Source organism: Peromyscus eremicus, chromosome 13, assembly GCF_949786415.1.
Source record: "Peromyscus eremicus chromosome 13, PerEre_H2_v1, whole genome shotgun sequence".
Classification (NCBI taxonomy): Eukaryota; Metazoa; Chordata; class Mammalia; order Rodentia; family Cricetidae; genus Peromyscus; species Peromyscus eremicus.
This window is the reverse complement of record NC_081429.1, coordinates 38,865,169-38,883,499: the sequence shown is the minus strand read 5'-3', so window position 1 is coordinate 38,883,499 and position 18,331 is coordinate 38,865,169. Positions and strand designations below refer to the sequence as shown.

The 18,331-nt window shown below is 45.3% G+C and overlaps 1 protein-coding gene across 1 annotated transcript in view; it reads left to right on the top strand.

Moving 5' to 3' along the window:
* Smarcal1 (SWI/SNF related, matrix associated, actin dependent regulator of chromatin, subfamily a like 1) overlaps positions 1-18,331 on the top strand; it is a 45,228-nt gene that overhangs the window by 18,110 nt on the left and 8,787 nt on the right. The window contains 6 exon segments of the mRNA XM_059278153.1: positions 106-136; positions 139-170; positions 5,423-5,563; positions 8,036-8,251; positions 12,662-12,732; positions 15,588-15,690. Coding sequence (XP_059134136.1) covers positions 106-136; positions 139-170; positions 5,423-5,563; positions 8,036-8,251; positions 12,662-12,732; positions 15,588-15,690 — 594 coding nt within the window.

The window sequence follows — 18,331 nt, the reverse complement described above, 5'->3', positions numbered from 1 at the left end:
ATCTATCAATTGCCATGTTTTCAACATAACGGTCCCCAGAAGTCATGTGGACTGCCTGTGTCATGAAGGACTGTCTCTATGTACTCATGTGGCTGTTTCTTTCAGGATGAATCACACTTCCTCAAAAACATTAAGACTGCCGCTGCCGAGCAGCTGTGCCTATCCTAAAGGTAAGTGTGGCCAAGAGAGACATAGGGCCTTGATACAATGTTCTTTGCTCAGGCATGCAGGGTGTCCTGGCCAAACAGTTGGCAGCCCAGGCTGATGAGCTAGGGGTGGGACTCAGTGCTGGCATTGGGCATCTCTTCCTGGGTTATGTGCTAGTTTACATCCTGCCAAGAACCCCGTCCACATGAAGTCCTGTTAAGGGTCACAGACTCAGATGAGAAGAGACTCTGAGTCTTCCTTTGGCTTCCTGCCAGTACAAGAGGAACTATAACAGCATGTCACTAAACAGCTCAGGAGAAACTACATCACTTGTAGTGGCAAGCTGCCAGGGTGTGATATGTTATCTAAGTGTAGAACCAGGCCAAGGCTGTAGACTCAGAGAGAACCTCCGGCAAGGTTGAGGCTTAAGCCTGGTTGATCTAGTAAGCTGATTAATCCATTTCACATCGTCTGAGGCCTGTGGTTAACTAGATGGTCACTGTGTACATCTTTTTTTCCCACATGTTCTCAGATCTACACCTGTCCCTGAGCCCATGGGCTGGGGTGTGTTCTGGCTTCAGGGTGGGCAATAGTAGGCCTGTAAAGCAGGGTCAAGTCTTTCTCTGTACACATTCTGATGAAGTCCGACCCTTGTCTGTTCTGTGTCCTGGACTCCACCCCTCAGGTCCATGACACCATGTTTAGTTCTGGAGTCCCTAGTTCTGATAATCGGCTAAATGAGATGCCAGCTAAAACTCTGAGGTTTTTGTTTATGTTTTACTTTTAACATAAATAGATGATTAAGTTTACAAAGATTACAGTACAGTAAAACAAATAAACAAAAAACTTGTCTTCTCCTCCCATCTTTGGACCCCTGGTCTTTGCTTTCCCTCAGAGATAGCCGTGGCTATCAGATTCATGGTTTACTTCTGTAGAGCCTGATTCTAAATGTGTGTTTTCTTCTGTCCTGCAGAGTGTTCTCCAGCCCCTGGATTTTCATTGTTTCCTTTTTCTTCCTTTTTGAGACAGGGCATTGTGTAGCCCAGGCCAGCCTTGAACTCCTGATCTTTCTGCTTCTGCCTCTCTATTATGGAGATCACAGGTGTGTGCCACCATACTTAGCTCCTCCAACCTGTATAGCTTTGGAGTTGGCCTGCCTGAAAACTCCATGTATTTATTCTATACTGCTGAATGAGGAAGCAGGTTCTTACGCAGCTGGAGGAGGAGAGTGGCTAGCTCATCTCAGTGGGAAGTTTCTGTAGGAAGCATTCTCAGGTTGCAGTCTTCTGGAGGAGGCAGCTGTGGTTAATAGTTTCTGCATACACTGATTTTAGCTAACGGTCAATCCTCTTAACATCAGTACTTGGACAAAGGGATGGCTTTGTCATTTCCCTAACCTAAACCAGGGAAGGCTTTGCCATTCCCATGGTGTGTGGCACTAGGGTCCTGACATGGCCATGCTCATGTCAACAAAACACATTCACTCAGGACTTCATCCATTCCCCACACCTCATTTTATAACAATCACTGCTTTATACCTATTATTTTCCCCTGGATTGTGTGTCCTGAAAATCATTCCATATCATTCCAAATGACTGCCTCATCCTTACATACAGCATTCTGTTGTATAAGTCCACCAAAAATGTGTCCCCTTTGTTCTCTTTGGATTTGTTGTATGGACTTGAAATAACCTGGGTTCTTTTGCTTCAGACATCTCTGGGCTCACACTTCACCTCTGTGCGTAGCTTATCTGCTTTGGCTAACTGCAGGGCGTTCTCTTTGGTGCCTTAGATGCTCTAACTTTGTCCTGCATTGCAGTATCCTGCAGGACTTCTGCCGCTCAGCTCTGAGGAAATGGCTCAGATGGCCAGCTGCCTCACAGTGTCTGCTTAGGAACTGCTGTCTTCCTGACACCAAACAGAGTCTTTTACGTTGTTCACTGTGTTTTTCTCAGATGCCACTGTCTTTCCTCAGCCTGGGGAGTTGACGATACAGTGTTTAACTTAGCGTTGGGGGTTTCTGTCATCTTATACATTTTCTTTTCCTAGGTGTGGGTTTCTCAGAGATAGACCAAGCATAGCAACTATTTCCAGCTGGGCACAGATCCAAGGCCTTATAGATGACTGATCACAGTTTGGGTCTGAACAGGGAGCAGGTTACGTCATTCCGTAGCAGATGAGATGCTGTTCTGGTTTCTTCTCAAAGCCAATCTTTCTCTTTTCTGCAGTACACCCTCTGCTTTTCAGCCCCCACACCCTTCCCTTAGTCCTTGCCCTGTCACTTCCGTCTGGAAGGGTATGAGGGAACTAATGATTGACTCATCCCAGGGTGAGTCTGCCGCCTCACCTGGAGCTGGTGTAGCCCAGGCTCTGTCCCCAGGCAAACACAGGCGTTGGGAGCACATTCTAGATGGTGGGGCAGATGTCTCCTATTGAAACTTTCTGTTTCCACTTTTTTTTTGGTGGGGGGAGCTCTTGCCACTTTCCTTAAAATAGGCTAAAGCCACAAACAGAGATGCTACAGATACCATTCAGGATGCCCATTGTTATTTTAATGGACCTGCGTTAAACTGCACAGGAAATCATAACCAGAGGAACTCCTGGCTCTGCCATCAGAATGGGATTAGGCACCAGCCGTGGCTGAGAAGGCAGAAGCGCATTTTGAGAATTGTGTGTATTGTATATTTGGAGGAATCCTTTCTTCCCGTTCCACCTTTATTTATTGTCATGAGCAGTGGATCCATTTGGAACCTGCTTGCCTCCCTTTGGACATGTGCTTCATGTGACTGCCTTGTATTTCTGCCGTTAGCACGAGGTTACTGTGGTTGGCAAGCAGTTTCTAGACGCTGAGCTCCACAGTGGGGTCTCTCTCAAAGCTGAGGGGATTTCACCTCTCACAGTTGATATGTGATATTTGTGGTGGCACAGTCTCCTCTTGGTCTCACTCTTTCCCATCTCACTAAGGTATGATTTAGGAGTGATCTGCCTGGGTCAGGCCTGAGTCAGGGAAGTGAAGAACCTGGAGTCCCCTGGAGCTGGATCAGCCGGCTGTGTGTTTCCCTCCTGCCCACTGCCCAGCAGGCTGCTGCAGACCTAGGCTGAGCTTGGTCAATGGAGCTTGGTCTGGGGCCCACCATTTAAAGTTCTTAGTAATTACAAAATGAGCTTGAGTCTTAAATACAGTGAAGTTAGAACAGACATTTTTCCTTTAAAAAAAAAAATTAGTGAGTAATTGCCTGCTGCATAGGCATAGAGATCTGAGTTCAGATCCCCAGCGCTGAGTTTTGAGCAAAGTCAGATCCTTAGAGCTTATTGGCCCGATGGCTTAGCTGAATGAATAAGAAACCCTGTGTCAGAAAATAAGGTAAATAGTGATTGACGAAGACACATGGTGTGGACCATTGGCCTTTGTGCACACGTCACCCATGTGCACCTCCATGACACTTGCACACACCTACATGAATATGTACATACAGTATATACAAAAACATCAGCTAGAACAGTGGTTCTCAACCTGTGGGTCGAAATCCCTTTGTGGGAGGCAAGTGACCCTTCTCAGGGGTCACATATCAGATATCCTGCATTTCAGATACTTACATTATGATTCATCCAGAAGCAAAATAACAGTTATAAAGTAGCAAACAAAAATAATTTTATGGTAAGGGGGTCACCACAACATGAGGAACTGTATTAAAGGGTCGCAGCGTCAGGAAGGTGGAGAACCACTGAACTGGAGGCTTCTACACAGGCTTTCTCTATCATTACTCTTGATGTTAGCAGGGTCATTATGGTAAATTTAACATGAATATCAGAAATCTGTTCTGCAGGAAATCCAGGCCTATTGATCTCTTTGTTCCAACACTGGATCCCTTGTGCTTACCTCACGTTCCCTGCAGCACTCACTAGCTTTCCTCTGAGTTTTTCTCAGCATGTAGTGTACATTGATTGATTACCTACTTTGTGCCAGGCACAAAGTGCTACAGAAAGTAAATAGGAACAGCCCAGTCCTGATCTCAGGGTTCTCTAGGGGAACAGAACTGGAGAGAGAGAGAGAGAGAGGAGAGAGAGAAGAGAGAGAGAGAGAGAGAGAGAGAGAGGGAGAGAGAGAGAGAGAGAGAGAGGGGTTTATTAGAACGATTACAGGATGTGGTCCAGCTATTCCAACATTGGTTGGCTGGAACCAATGGAAGTTCTAAGAATCTAGTAGTTCTGTCCATGACGCTGGATGTCTGAGCTGGTCTTCAGTATACACCAGAATCCCGAAAAAGTAGACTCTAATGCCAGTGAAGGAATGGACTTGCTGGAGAGTGAGAACAAGCAGGCAAAGAGAGAGCAAGCTTCCATCATCTGTGTCCTTTCTATTAAGGTTATCAGCAGAAGGTGTGGCTCAGATTAAAGGTGGATCTCACCTTTAATCCACCTCAAAGATCTGGATTAGAAGTGGGTCTTCCCACGTCAAATGATTTAATTAAGATGAAATCCCTCACAGGTGTGCCTGATCATTTGGGTTTTTAGTTAATTCCAGATGTCGTCACATTGACAACCAAGAATAGCCATCACACTCTCAAGAGCCTTGCGGTCAAATGAGGACCCCAGTCAAGATGGTTCGGGAGGTGTGTGTGCTGTGACAGCAGCTAGGAGGGACTGAAGGAAGGACATCTAATGCTCACATCAGCAGTGCTCTTTGGGTCTTGCAACACGTGTGGTCTTTTTCTCTGGCTAGAGCGCCCACCCTGATTTAGAGACCACACAGTTCTGGAGTGAGGCTTGGCTTTGGCATCTTTGATAAAGGAAAGATCTGAGATGTTTAAAAGTTGAGAACAGGCTGGAGAGAAGGCTCAGTGGTGAAGAGCGCTTGGTGCTCTTCCAGAATTGTGCTGTTTACAATCACCTCTGACTCCAGCTGCAAGGAATCCGATGACCTTCTCTCTCTCTCTCTCTCTCTCTCTCTCTCTCTCTCTCTCTCTCTCTCTCTCTCTCTCTCTCTCTCTCACACACACACACACACACACACACACACACACACACACACACACACACACACGCATTAAAATGTATATGTTTAAAGTTGAGAGCCAGCAGTGAGAGAGCCCAGGAAGTGAAAGGTGAAGCTGCTGTGGCCTGGGGTTTGTTCCTGGAGTAGGATGTGGGGCTTCCAGCTGCTAGCCCAGTGTGGCATTTTTGCTATTTTGTAATAAGGAATCACTCATGGAGTAGCAGTCACCATCATTTTCTCCTCACTGTGTTGAGAGCATCTCTGGCTGTTTTGTCTCTAGGTTGCCAAGAGAGTGATCCTCCTGTCAGGCACGCCAGCCATGTCCCGGCCTGCAGAGCTCTACACACAGATCATTGCTGTCAAGCCGACATTCTTCCCTCAGTTTCATGCCTTTGGACTTCGCTACTGTGATGCCAAGCGGGTATTCATTCTCGTCTTCCTAGCCCCCTAGTCTTTTACCTTTATGTCGACACCTTTCTTTCCAATGTATGAACCAAGAAATGGGCCAGAAAACCAGACAAAAATTTCATTATAGTTTGCCTCTGGTTTTGACCTTAGAGTGCTTTCAAAGGTGAGATGAAATCCATCCTTCCAAGTTTTAATACATGTGGTGATTACAGGTAGTGTTCTCTAGGAAAGGGTCCAGTAGTCACTGCACGGATGTGTAGGGCTCTGAGCGGTGCTGTCTGGGTCCACCTTACAGCTCCTGTGCAAGGCTTGGAGCTGGGGCTGCAGAAGGAAAGTCCACACCAGAAGCAGACCCAGAAAAGGCACTGAGGCAAGTTAAGGGGAAGGGCCCAGGCAGAGCCAACAAAGCGGGTGAAGTCATGGGGTTTTTGGCCTGGGAGGAAGTGATCTCTACAAAAAGACCATAGAGACTCTTGGAGCAGATGAAGTGCGGCAGGATTTCAAGCTGATTTGGGAGGGCTTCTCTGTGAGCCTGTGCTCCTGAGTGGTGATTTCTAGGGGATAGTTGCCCCTGGCCCACAAATCACCCCTCTGAAGATGACTCCAAACCTGCCTCCTGCACAGCTCCAGTTCTCCAAGGATGGAAGAGAGAGAGTACTGCAAACAGAAATGCAATGCAATCTGTATCACTGTTTGTAAATCCTCACCTGGTCAGACCTTCGTCATTTGTCTTATGATCAAATCACAAATATAGCGAGCTTCTTTTGCATCAAAGCCACTGATACTTTGGAGAAATGGCTGCAGTTACTCACAGACAATCTGAGTGAAAATCCCTGCCATGTGAATTCATGATTGATTCCCATATTTTAAAACTCCTTTAAAGAAGATATTTTAAAACATTTCCATTTACTCACAAAGTACGTGTAATGTAAATTACAGTGCTTTGCAGAGTTAATGGCAGACTTGGGTTGGGTTGTTGTGAAGGTGGCCTCTCAGTTGTTGAATGTGTTTAAAAGCCATGTATTTCATTAACACAGTCTGCAACCCACTTTCTCCATGATTGTTTCCAGAGCAGACTGTTTATACATTTCCTGTGTGTTTTTACTTCGGTCCTATTTGCAAATGATCTGCTTTCTGAATAGGATCCCTCCCTCAACTAGCTGAGTCTGTAGGTACCACCCATTGGAAGCACTAAAGGTGGAGTCATCCTTCTGACTCCATTCGTCCCTTCCTCTGTTCCCAGTGTCCGGCCACCCCTCCCCAGTCTCTGACACTGTGTGGCTCCATCCTCAACTCCTTCCTGCTCGCTTTCCTCACCTCAACAAACCATAAGTGTAGACAGTGTCTGGGTCTTCCTCATGTCCTTTGTTCCTCCCAGCCCAGTGCGTGGGACCTTGTTAGAGTGTGATTTAAAATCTTTGGCATTATTCAGTGTTAACTTACAAGGTTAAGAGATAAGAGCATTAAACTTGGGGACAAGATATCCAAATTAATTATGATATTCACATCTTTCCGAGATTTTTCCAAAGTCTATCCTAGAGGGCAAGTTGATTCATTCACTAAGAGACCTCACTAGAGAAAGCACACTGTACCAAGCTCATCTGATACCCAGTGACTGTCTAGGGCATTTACTAAGAACTTCCCCTGAATTTGCCCTTTTCTTTCTTTCTTTTTTTTTTTTTTTAATTAAAAAAAACAGCACTAAACCAATCTCTCTCTCCATCTTTGGCCATCTCTTTCTTCTCCCAGTTTAGCAGACACTTACCCTGTCTCCAGCATTGTGCTAGGTAGTTTGACTCCTCAAAAGTGAGCAAGCCCAGCTCCTCACCTCATGTAGCTCATGGTCCAGGGGAAGGCGAGGCAGGAAAGCAACTGAGTTGTGACTATGCAGAGCAGCAGAGGCCCTGTGCTCTCTGGAGTTCTGCTAAGAAATCAGTCCTGTTTCTAGTGAGAGTACTGGGGAAGGATAGGATATAACTGATGCTTGCTTGATTGGTATCTGATGAATTGACTGCTGTGACGGGTTCAAACCCAAGGCCTGGCATATGCCAGGCAAATGCTGTACTGTCAGTCATTACACCCAGCCAGGGTTTTTATGTTAGTTTCTCACACCTTCTGTAGCTATAGGAGAGCGAGTAGAATCTGAACTCTCAGCCTACCCGCTGCTCAAGGGAACCCTCAGTTCCAAAATTGTGATCTGATTCCAGCCAGACCAGCACAAACCTATCTTCTGGACTCTTCGAACCCAAACACCAATCATTTAAGCTGATAGAAATGTTAGTTTCAAATTGTGGGCTGCCGTGACATGGGTTTTTAGTTTATCTCATGCCTGGCTTTTCCCACATCCTTTCTACCCTCATCTGTCTCAGTTGGGGTTCATTCAGTCTTGTGAAGCCTCTTGAAGCGGTCTGAACACAGTGGGGCGATAGGAAAACAGTGCTGCCTGGAGGTCTGAGGCTAACAGACATCCTCTCTTTCTCCTCAGCTCCCTTGGGGCTGGGACTACTCGGGCTCCTCCAACCTGGGCGAGCTGAAGCTGCTGCTGGAGGAGGCGGTTATGCTGAGGCGGCTCAAGTCTGACGTCCTTTCCCAGCTTCCAGCCAAGCAGCGCAAGATGGTGGTGGTCAACCCTGGTCGCATCAGCACCAGGGCCAAGGCGGCCCTGGATGCAGCGGCCAAAGAAATGACAGAGATCAAAACTGTGAGTGGGGCTGTGAAATGGGTACCTCCACGGGGTCCTGAAGGCTGCTCTGTGCGTGTGGTCCGAGTTCTCCGAATGTGACTTTTCATTGTCTTTTCACCCTGCCTGAGCAAGAAGAGCCAACCCATTTCACTCCTAGCCTGACCTACTCGTGTGTGTGTGTGTGTGTGTGTGTGTGTGTGTGTGTGTGTGCGTGCGTGCATGCATGCGTGCATGTAGAGAGAGCATTCCTGCAGGTATGCCGATGTGGGGCTGGGCCATGCATTTGGGTTGCAGTTTGTAGTTAGAGAGAGTGAAATGAGGCTCACAGAGCTGAGGTTAGATACAAGATGCCCTGCTGGTCGGCTCTTGCTTCATGCTCTTCTTCAGTGTTACACTGTAGGAAGTGCTATGAAGAACTCTACACCAGCTCTGTCTGTCTTTTGGGAGAAAGCCTTATGCTTTTCATTAGCAAGAAAATAAACAACCCTTGCTAATTTTTGACACATCACAGGGCTTCGTCTGGACCCTGATAGTCCCCAGACAGAGGCAGTCAGCCACCGCTGTGATGTCAGCCTCTGAGAAGTGACAGAATGCACAGAACAAGAGATGAAATGTGCAGTGTTTTCAGTGTTATGGCAGGAGAAGCAAGGCTGGCCAGTGACTTGTAAGAAATTGGGTGGGGGCCTGGAGAGATGGCTCAGAGGTTAAGAGCACTGGCTGCTCCTCCAGAGGTCCTGAGTTCAATTCCCAGCACCCACGTGGTGGCTCACAACCATCTAAAATGAGATCTGGTGCCCTCTTCTGGCCTGCAGGGATACATGCAGGCTAGAACATTGTGTACATAATAAATAAATAAACCTTAAAAAAGAAAAAGAAATTGGGCGGGATAGAGGAAGCCCTTGTGGATTGTCGTAGTATATTTACTGTCTGCTTAATTACATGTGATGACCTGAATACCTCGGGAAAGGGAGGTGTAGTCCCTGTGGTCTTTTTGTTGTGGTGGCTCATGCTTTGGTTTGTCTTTAGAGACAGGGTCTTGCTCGTAGCCCAGGCTAGTCTCCAACTCACAATCCTCCTGCCTCTGACTCCTGCTGGCTGAGATTGTAGGTGTATGCCACCATGTGTAGTTATATTTTGGTAGCACTGAAAGCGCTGTCCTAAAAATCAATCTTGGTGATCTTTTGCTGATCTCTACAAGTAAAATTCAGTGAATAGAAACTTTATTTATAAATTTTAAGTGTTCTCTCTCTCTCTCTCTCTCTCTCTCTCTCTCTCTCTCTCTCTCTCTCTCTCTCGCACTCACTCGCTTTCTCTCTCTCTCTCTCTCACTCTCTTTCTCTCTCTCTCTCTCTCTCTCTCTCACACACACACACACACACACACACACACACACACACACACACGCACACGGGGTTGCGGGGACTGTGCTGTGAATTAAACCCAGAGCCTTGCTCATGCTGAATGTGTGGTTTACTACTGAGCTCATCCTAGCCCATTACTTGTGTTTTAGACACGGTCTTACTATGTAGACCTGGCTAGCCTGGAACTCACAGAGATCCACCTGCTTGTACTTCTTAGGTGTGCCCTTACTGCCTGACCATTGAACAAGGGCAGCAAATATAATGTTAATGGGGAGACAGGCATGCATTATTTTTAGATTCAAAGATACAGTTTTGGTTTGGGTTTTGCTAGTATGGTGGTGGTTTGTTGTATGTGTGAATGGAGTAAGTGTTTCTCACTATTACCTGGTCTGCCTTTGGAGCTAGCTTGAGAACATCTGGTAGAGAAACCAAGAAAACAGAAAAGCAGAGAGAGAGAGAGAGACAGAGAGAGAGAAAGAGACAGAGACAGAGAGAGAGAGAGAGAGAGAGAGAGAGAGAGAGAGAGAGAGAACTAAAACAAAGCACTGTGTGTGTGTGTGTGTGTGTGCGCATGCACGCTGTGGTAGTTCAGCAGTCGAGTGAGCAGCTTTTAAACGTGCACCAGTGTGTCCAGCTCTTTAAGTGTTCTGCATAACTCCACATATTATTCCACATGCAGCCTGATAGCTTGACTTCACATCAAACCAATAAAACAATGTTTTATTAGTAAAAATAAAGATAAGTCGTGACAATTAGGATTGTTGGGTATTTCCTAACTTTAAGCAGCTATACAAACCCCTTTCATTTGAGGGAATATCTTAATGCTTCCATAAGTAGGACAGGGTGCTGGAGGTCCATAAGGCTAGTGTCAGTTGCTGCCTGCAGTGACTGTCACCCTTGTCTTAGATACCGTAGAGTTCTCTTCCTCTTGCGGAGATTATGGAAGTGAAGTCTGAGCTCAGTCAGTTCTTCCAACATCCAGCCCAGAGCCCAGAGCCCTTTTCAGCCCACCCCTGCCGTCTGCTGCAGATCCAGTGTTTAACCTCATCCAGGAAGCAGAGGCAGTGGCTGGCTAGTGCACAGGACGCCTGCAGACAGAACCCCACGGCTGTGAAACCCCCAGTCGATGAGGTTAAACAGAACCATGCTTTCATGGTGTTAGCCAAATAAGGAGACTCACGGCTCAGCAGAAGTACCCTTGTTATCCTTACTTTTAGCCCAAGTGCCTCTCAGCATACTTCATGGTCGCTCCGTCAGGCTCTGCTGGCTTGTCTGTCAAGGGCCGGTTCTTTGTTCTTTGACACCTCTCTGTCTGCAAGACATTATTATAACCTTTGTGTATAAAAGTGGAGGCCAAAGAGCCAATTTATAAAACCTGTTATCATGAAAGCTTTTCTCATTTTTCAGCTGGAAATGTTTCCTCAAAAGCTGAGGAAAGCTGGCTATAATGGCCTTTGTCTGAAGCTGGTTTCTGATCAGCGAAGAAGAAAATGAAACAGGTCCATGCAGAGTCCCGGTGACAGCATCCCTTCTCCCTTGTCGTTTGGCCAGCCATTCAAATTTCCAGTTAGAAAAGAAATCTGAGAATCCCAGTGCATCTATTTTAATAAGAATCTAGGAGTCAAGGAACAAAGGGTACAAGTTGTGTAAAAACCCCTTGCCCACAACTAGAAAAGAAATGTGACTATTCATGGATAGTATGATGTCTGCTTGGTTTGGGAAAGTTTTTCCTTTCTTTTTAAAGATAAAATTATTGATTTCTCCCACATTAAAGTGCACAAGGCTGGGGATGTAGGTCAGTGGTGGAGTACTTGCTTAGCATGTGCAGGTCCTGGGTTTGATCCCCAGTGTTGCAAAAAGAGAAAAAGAAAAATACAGTAGACGTCAGTAATAGATGTCTGCTGTGTAGAATAAAGGTAAATACTTAGAATAAGTGGCATTTATTGAGTATTTGTGACTTTCTGGGTATGTTGCTTTATGTGTATTGGCTACTGAACTCTTACCATCAAGTTCCAAGCTCAGATATTTGAGCTCCCTAGAAATACTACAATTTCTACTTCTGCTATTTGGTAGAATATATATATATATATATATATATATATATATATATATATATATACACACACACACACACACACACACACACACACACACATACATACACACATTCATACACTTTTAAATATATATATTTCTATATGCCTATACATGGGCATTTTATAGATCTACATATAACCTGTATAAAATATATCTTTATATAATTAAATATAAATATATAATATATGTAATGAGCAATATATGTTTTTTTAAATTTTTATTAGACTTATTCCTATTTTTTATGCACGAATGTTTTGCCTATGTACCATGTGCGTGCATACATGATGCCTGAAGGGATCAGACCATTGGATACACTGCGTCAGGAGTTACGGATGGTTGTGAGCCACCACGTGGGTGCTGGGAATCAAAGTGGGGTCCTCTGAACTGCTGAGCCAGTGCTCCACCCTTGCCACCACCCCTTAGTATTTTCTGTGTGTGGGTGATCTGTCTACATTATGCTTTTGTACTGCGTGTGAGCCTGGCGCCTGTGGTGCGGCCAGGAGAGGGCGTCAGATTCCTGTGAGCCACCATGTGAGTGCTGGGAATTGAACCCGGCTATATGAAAGAGACGCCAGTGCTCTTAACTCCGGAGCCATCTCTCCAGCCTGATATATGTCTTTTAAAAGAAGAATTGGAAAGCCGGCGGTGGTGGCTCATGCCTTTAATCCCTGCACTCTGGAGGCAGAGCTAGGCGGATCTCTGTGAGTTCGAGGCCAGCCTGGTCTACAGAGTGAGTTCCAGGACAGGCTCCAAAACCACACAGAGAAACCCTGTCTGGAAAAACCAAAATAAAGGAAGAAAGAAAGAAAGAAAGCAGAACTGGAGTCATACAAACACTGGGTAATAGTTTTGAAATGTGCTAGGATAAAGTAGTTGCTAAGCTGGAGAAAGCTCAGAGTATTTCCAGGTGGGTCAGCTAATTCCAGAGCACGGAGAGTAGGTTTTTAAATTCTCTCCTCTCTTCCCACAGAAACAGCAGCAGAAAGAAGCGCTCATTGTCTTCTTCAACAGAACAGCAGAAGCTAAGATCCCCTGTGTCATGTAAGTGATCCCCACTGGTCACCTTTCCTTAGCTCTCATGTTGAAAAGCAGTGATTGCGGGGTGGGACAGGAAGATGGCCCAGTGAGTGTAGTGCTTGCCTTGAGTCTGGGGTAGAAATAAGGGCAATGAGTAGTGGGATAGATCCAATTAGGGTGTAAAATAGGAAATAATTGCCACACATAGAGAGCCTGGGGCCGCCGGGCGGTGGTGGTGCACGCCTTTAATCCCAGCACTCGGGAGGCAGAGTCAGGCGGATCTCTGTGAGTTCAAGGTCAGCCTGGTCTACAGAGTGAGATCCAGGAAAGGCTCCAAAACTACGCAGAGAAACCCTGTTTCGAAAAACCAAAAGCCAAAACAAAACAAAAGAAAGCCTGGGGCCACAGCCCACATCTGTAATCCCAGCTGTGAGGAGACAAAGATGGACAGACACTTGCAGCTTGCTGGCCGGCCAGCCTAGCCGATCTCCAGGTTCAGTAAGAGACCTTTTGACTGAGGTCACTGGGAAGATTAAGGAGGATGCCTGATGTTGCTCTCTGGCTTCTGTACACGCAGACACACGTGCACATCACTGCAGGTGGGACTTGAGACAATCCTAACAATGTGCACTTTGCCTGATTTTTTTCATTGCCTGACATCATGTGCTGTTGGTGGGATGGTGGCCCAAGTGATTCATTCACGAGGAAAGCGAATTTTCTGTGAGCCAAGTAGTGCCACACTGTCTGTGAGACCTGTGTATGAAGAGAGAAAGGAACTGGCTTGGTCCATTCACTCATCCCCAGGCCCCTGGTCAACCCGCCAGGCCCCGAAGTGCCCCTGCTGACCCATTTCTTACATGCTGCTGAGTGACAGATGGCAAGGGGAAAGTTGTGTGCCTCATTTCCCACAAATCCAGGGTCTGGGAGGTGCATTTCTTTAGCCCACAACCACTCGTTTCCCCTAGAATTTGAGACAAATCCTCATTGGTTGGTTGTTTGGTATTGGTTTTGTTTGTTTTTTGCAATGCCAGAGCTCAAACCCAGAGCCCTTTACAGAGTAGGCAAGCACACTACATGGAAATGCATCCCAAGCTCAAGTCCAGCCATCTGGTTACCTCATAAACTTGGGCCATGCCTTGTCAAAATTCTGTCCAAAATGTGCGGTGCTTTATTGTTTCTAAACAATTTTTACCTCAATGTATCTCACACTTAGAGCCTCTTTGTTGAATCTGGAGGGTGACTACTGGCCCAGTTTTTAAAGTGTAGGTACTGAGCAAATCTCATGTGTCTCTGGATCTTCCAGTCACACACATCTAATGAGTAGAAATTAGATTGTAAATTGTAAAAACCCAATTTCCTCTGCTAACTGCCTCTCTTCCCCCTTTTGCCGCTGTTCATTTTCTTTTTAATGGGCATCTTTCTTTCAGTGAGACAGACAGCAGTATTGTAGTAGGTGAATGTGTCCATTCTGGTAATGAAAGAGAAATTCAAAGGGGGCAGAGCAGTTGAGTTGTGTCAGATGTGGGGAAAGGGCTGTTAGAAAAACTGGGGCCAGAGGATTTTATGAGCTGACCAAGTTGATTGTGTGACCCTGGGGTATTTCAGTGCTATGGCAATCAACTTTCCTTATCTCATGGCAAATTTTTGTCTCTCAGAATAATTAGATTCTGTTAATACAGTCATTACAAATTGAAGTCTAATTTGGTACTTTGGTCAGTTGTATTTTTGTTTGAAAATAAGTCTTAGATGTTTACAGGACAGTTATTTACCTTTCCAGACATGCCTGTATCACAGGAAGCTGCCAAGATCTGTCCTTCCCAAAGAAGGCCTTGATTACTCTGCCTAGACAAGCCTCCACATTCGCCTTCTGCAATACTGTTGTCTGTTTCACTGAAAGATGCACATTGGATTTACAATCCCATTTCTACTCATTAGACATGTGTGACTGGGAGGTCTAGAGACTCACAGGAGATTTGTACACAGGCTGGGTGAGGGCTCTTGTGCCCCAAGAAGAAAGCAATAGTTACCTGTACAGATCACCCCTGCCTTTAAGACCCAAGGCTTGTAGGTAAAGATATGAAGTTAAGAAAAAACACAGTGCGGGCTGGAGAGATGGCTTAGTGATTAAGGACACTGACTGCTCTTGTAGAGGACCTAGATTTGGTTCCTAGCACCTATGGGACTCCTCACAGTTATCTATAATTTATGTTCAGGGGATCTGACGCCCTCTTTTGGCCTCTGTGGGCTCTACACACACACAGTGACCATTCATACATGTAGGCAAACACTCATGCACATTAAATAAACAATTAAAAAACCACACACTGGATAGAAGAGAAAAGTAAATTAATGGGAAAAGACCTCCATTAGCACTGATTAACTGTGGGCTTTGTCATCTGTGGTCTCAGTAGGCGGGAAGTGGAGAGTCCCCCTTACGTGTATTTTCTGTATCATCATTTATTTCTCAGCGGTGACCTTACAGGGATTTGTGTCAAGAATCCTCTAACCTACTTTGGTTTGTACTGAAAACAGATTAAATTGGTAGTAGCAGCTAACATGAAAGCTGATGATTATCTTAGTAATCTACAAGACGCGAATCCCACATAGTAACATACCAGAGACACGTAGAGCTCTTGCTTACAGAGAATTCAGTTTGTGTATGTAGGATGACAGTATAAACTCTTTTCACACATGTCAGAGGATGGTTTTCCTCCTTTGCACTGTTCGTATGACATGATGTGAGTAAAGGGGGAAGGTTGGCTCTCAAAAGGAGAGAATGGGCAGGAGCCAGCAGGTGCCTTGTAGGCTCTTGAAGTCGCTTTTGGGTAACCAACTGCAATTCTGTGTTTAATCTACTTTGTTATCATTGTCAACTCTAGTGAATATATCCTGGACCTTTTGGAGAGTGGACGAGAGAAGTTTCTAGTGTTTGCACACCATAAGGTGGTTCTGGATGCAGTTGTTAAGGAACTCGAGAGGAAGGTAAGCCCTCTCTGAAGTTAGGGTGGGGTCTTGATGTCTACTATTTGTTCTGCACAGCTTTGGGTCAGGACTAAGCTAAGAAGTGAAGCCACGGTTTCTAGAAACATTGCGAAGGCCTTTTGAGGAGTTGTCACTCAGGGAACCACAGATTCCCACATGTGGCGTTCTGACATCCTCCTGCTGTAAGCTCTCCCATTCTCTGCGTTCATAGAACAGCTAACCTGCAAGGAAGCGGCCGAGCGTCCACGTGACTGTCCACGTGACTGTCCACGTGACTGTCCTCCTTCCTGTCACCCAGGGGCCTTGATTGGCTGCACCTGGCAGTGTCAGGCTTCTCAGAACCGTTTGATGGATCTTGATAAAGTGAGCAAAGCTGTCTGGAGGGAGTTCCAGAGATGCTCATTAAAACGAAACCCTCCCGTTTTCACTCTTCACCTTGCTGTAGTTTAGGACCGTCTGTTTTCTTTGTCTTCCTTCATTACCTGCACTTCCACAAGGTTTAAGGGATAGAGCGTAAAACACAACACCGTGGATCTGACTCAGACTGAAGAAGCTTCACTGTATTTCAACACTTAGGGGGGTTTTGCTTTATTTTTAAGATTTGTTTAATTTTTAATCACTTATATGTGTGTGGGTGCCTGTGGAGGCTAAAGGCGTCCCTGGAGCTGCCCAGTGTGGGAGCTGGGAACTGAACTCTGCTCCTCTGCAAGAGTAGTAGCATGTTCTTAACCACTATGCCATCCCTCTAGTCCCTTGTTTCTAAGTGTTTATTTCTAATAAAATACTTGGGTCCCATCAAGTAATCTGATTTTGTTCCTCCCCTCCCCTCCCCAGAGGCCCTGGCTTGAATTTAGTGCATGTCTGTATTCATCGGGGTTCTCTGGAATAACAGAACTTAGAGAATGAATCTCTTTCTATATATAAAAAGGATATATCTATATATATGATGTATATTATATGATATATAATATATATGATATATAATATATATAATATATAATATATAGATATATGATATATATAATATATTATATATAGATAGATAGATATAGATATAGATATATAGAGAGAGTGCCATTGTTAGATTAGGGGTCCAGCTAATCCAACAATGGCTGCCTATGAATGGAAAGTCCAAGAATCCAGTAGTTGTTCAGTCATGAGGCTGGATGTCTCAGCTGGTCTTCAGTAGATGCCTGAATCCCAGAGAAGTAGGCTCTGCTGCCGGTGAAGGAGTGGGGCTTGCTGTGGAGAGTGAAGGCAAGCAGGCAAAGAGAGAGCTTCCCTTTTCCAGGCCCTTATATAGGCCGCCAGCAGAAAGTGTGGCCCAGGTTAAAAGTGGATCTTCCCACCCCAGATCTGGATTAAAGGTGTGTCTTCCCACCTCAAAGAGCCAGATTAGAAGTGGGTCTTCCCACCTTAAATGATTTAATTAAGAAAAATTCCCTCACAGGTGTGCCCAGCCATTTGGGTTTTAGTTAATACCAGATGTAGTCAAGTTGACAACCAAGAGTAGCCACCACAATGTCGTTCCCCTCCTAAATCTGGTCTCTTTATGTTTAAAGACTTTGCATCAGCAGTAGCCCAGCGTGAGTATCTACCATCCCTGTGTCGCTCAGCATTGCTTCTGAGATCTCTCCATATGGTGTGACACTAGTTAGGTGTGTAGCGCATGCGCTGCTGCACAGTAGTGTGGGGCTGCATGGCTCTCCGCCTTCTGCTGATGCCCACCGGCTTTGAACATGTGTCTCTGTGTGTGCAGTGTGTCTGTGTGCGCCTGTGTGTGGCCGAGTATGATCTTCCACAGTCATAGGATAGGCTCATCTTCAGTTTAACTGGATTGCTGTCGAGACACCTGCTCAGATGTATAATCCAGCTGAGGAACCCTTGCTGTCCCGTGTTCTCATACATACTTGGTACACACTCACACATCAGATGCTTACATTTTACTTTTGCCAGTTCGGAAAACGAACCCTGCTTTTGTTCTTGATGCTATCTGTGTCCCCTGACTACCGGGAAAATATGTCTCCTTCCAGGTGTGGAGGGTCAGTGGGGCTCAGTCTCTGAGGACTCTGTCTGCACTCATTTGGGGCTGCTTTTCTGTTGGAGTGTCTTTTCTTGTTGACTGAAAGAATTCCTTATAAATTCTGGATATTAGTCATCTATCAATTGTCTTGTTTTGTTTTGTTTTTTACTTTATTAACTTTATTTTGAATAAAAGATTTAACCTTTTATCTTTTAGTTATATGTTGAGTTTATCCATGTTTTGTTTTGTGTGGGTTTTTTTTTGTTGTTGTTGTTGTTTTGCTTGTTTGTTTGGTTTTTGATTTTTCAAGACAGGGTTTCTCTGTGCAGCCCTGGCTGTCCTGGAACTGTTCTGTAGACCAGGCTGGCCTTGAACTCAGAGAGATCCACCTGCCTCTGCCTCCTAAGGGCTGGGATCAAAGGCATGCGCCACCACTGCCTGGCTATGGCTTATGCTTTTTTTGTGATTAATTTAAGAACTTTTTCACTAAATAAGGCTGTAAATATTTTTCTCTTGGAGTTTTTATCTGGATCTTTAACCCCTTTGGGTTTGATCCTTGCATACAAAACTGTTTAGGAGCGGGCTGAAATAGCTGAATCTGTAATCTCTGAAGGAGCC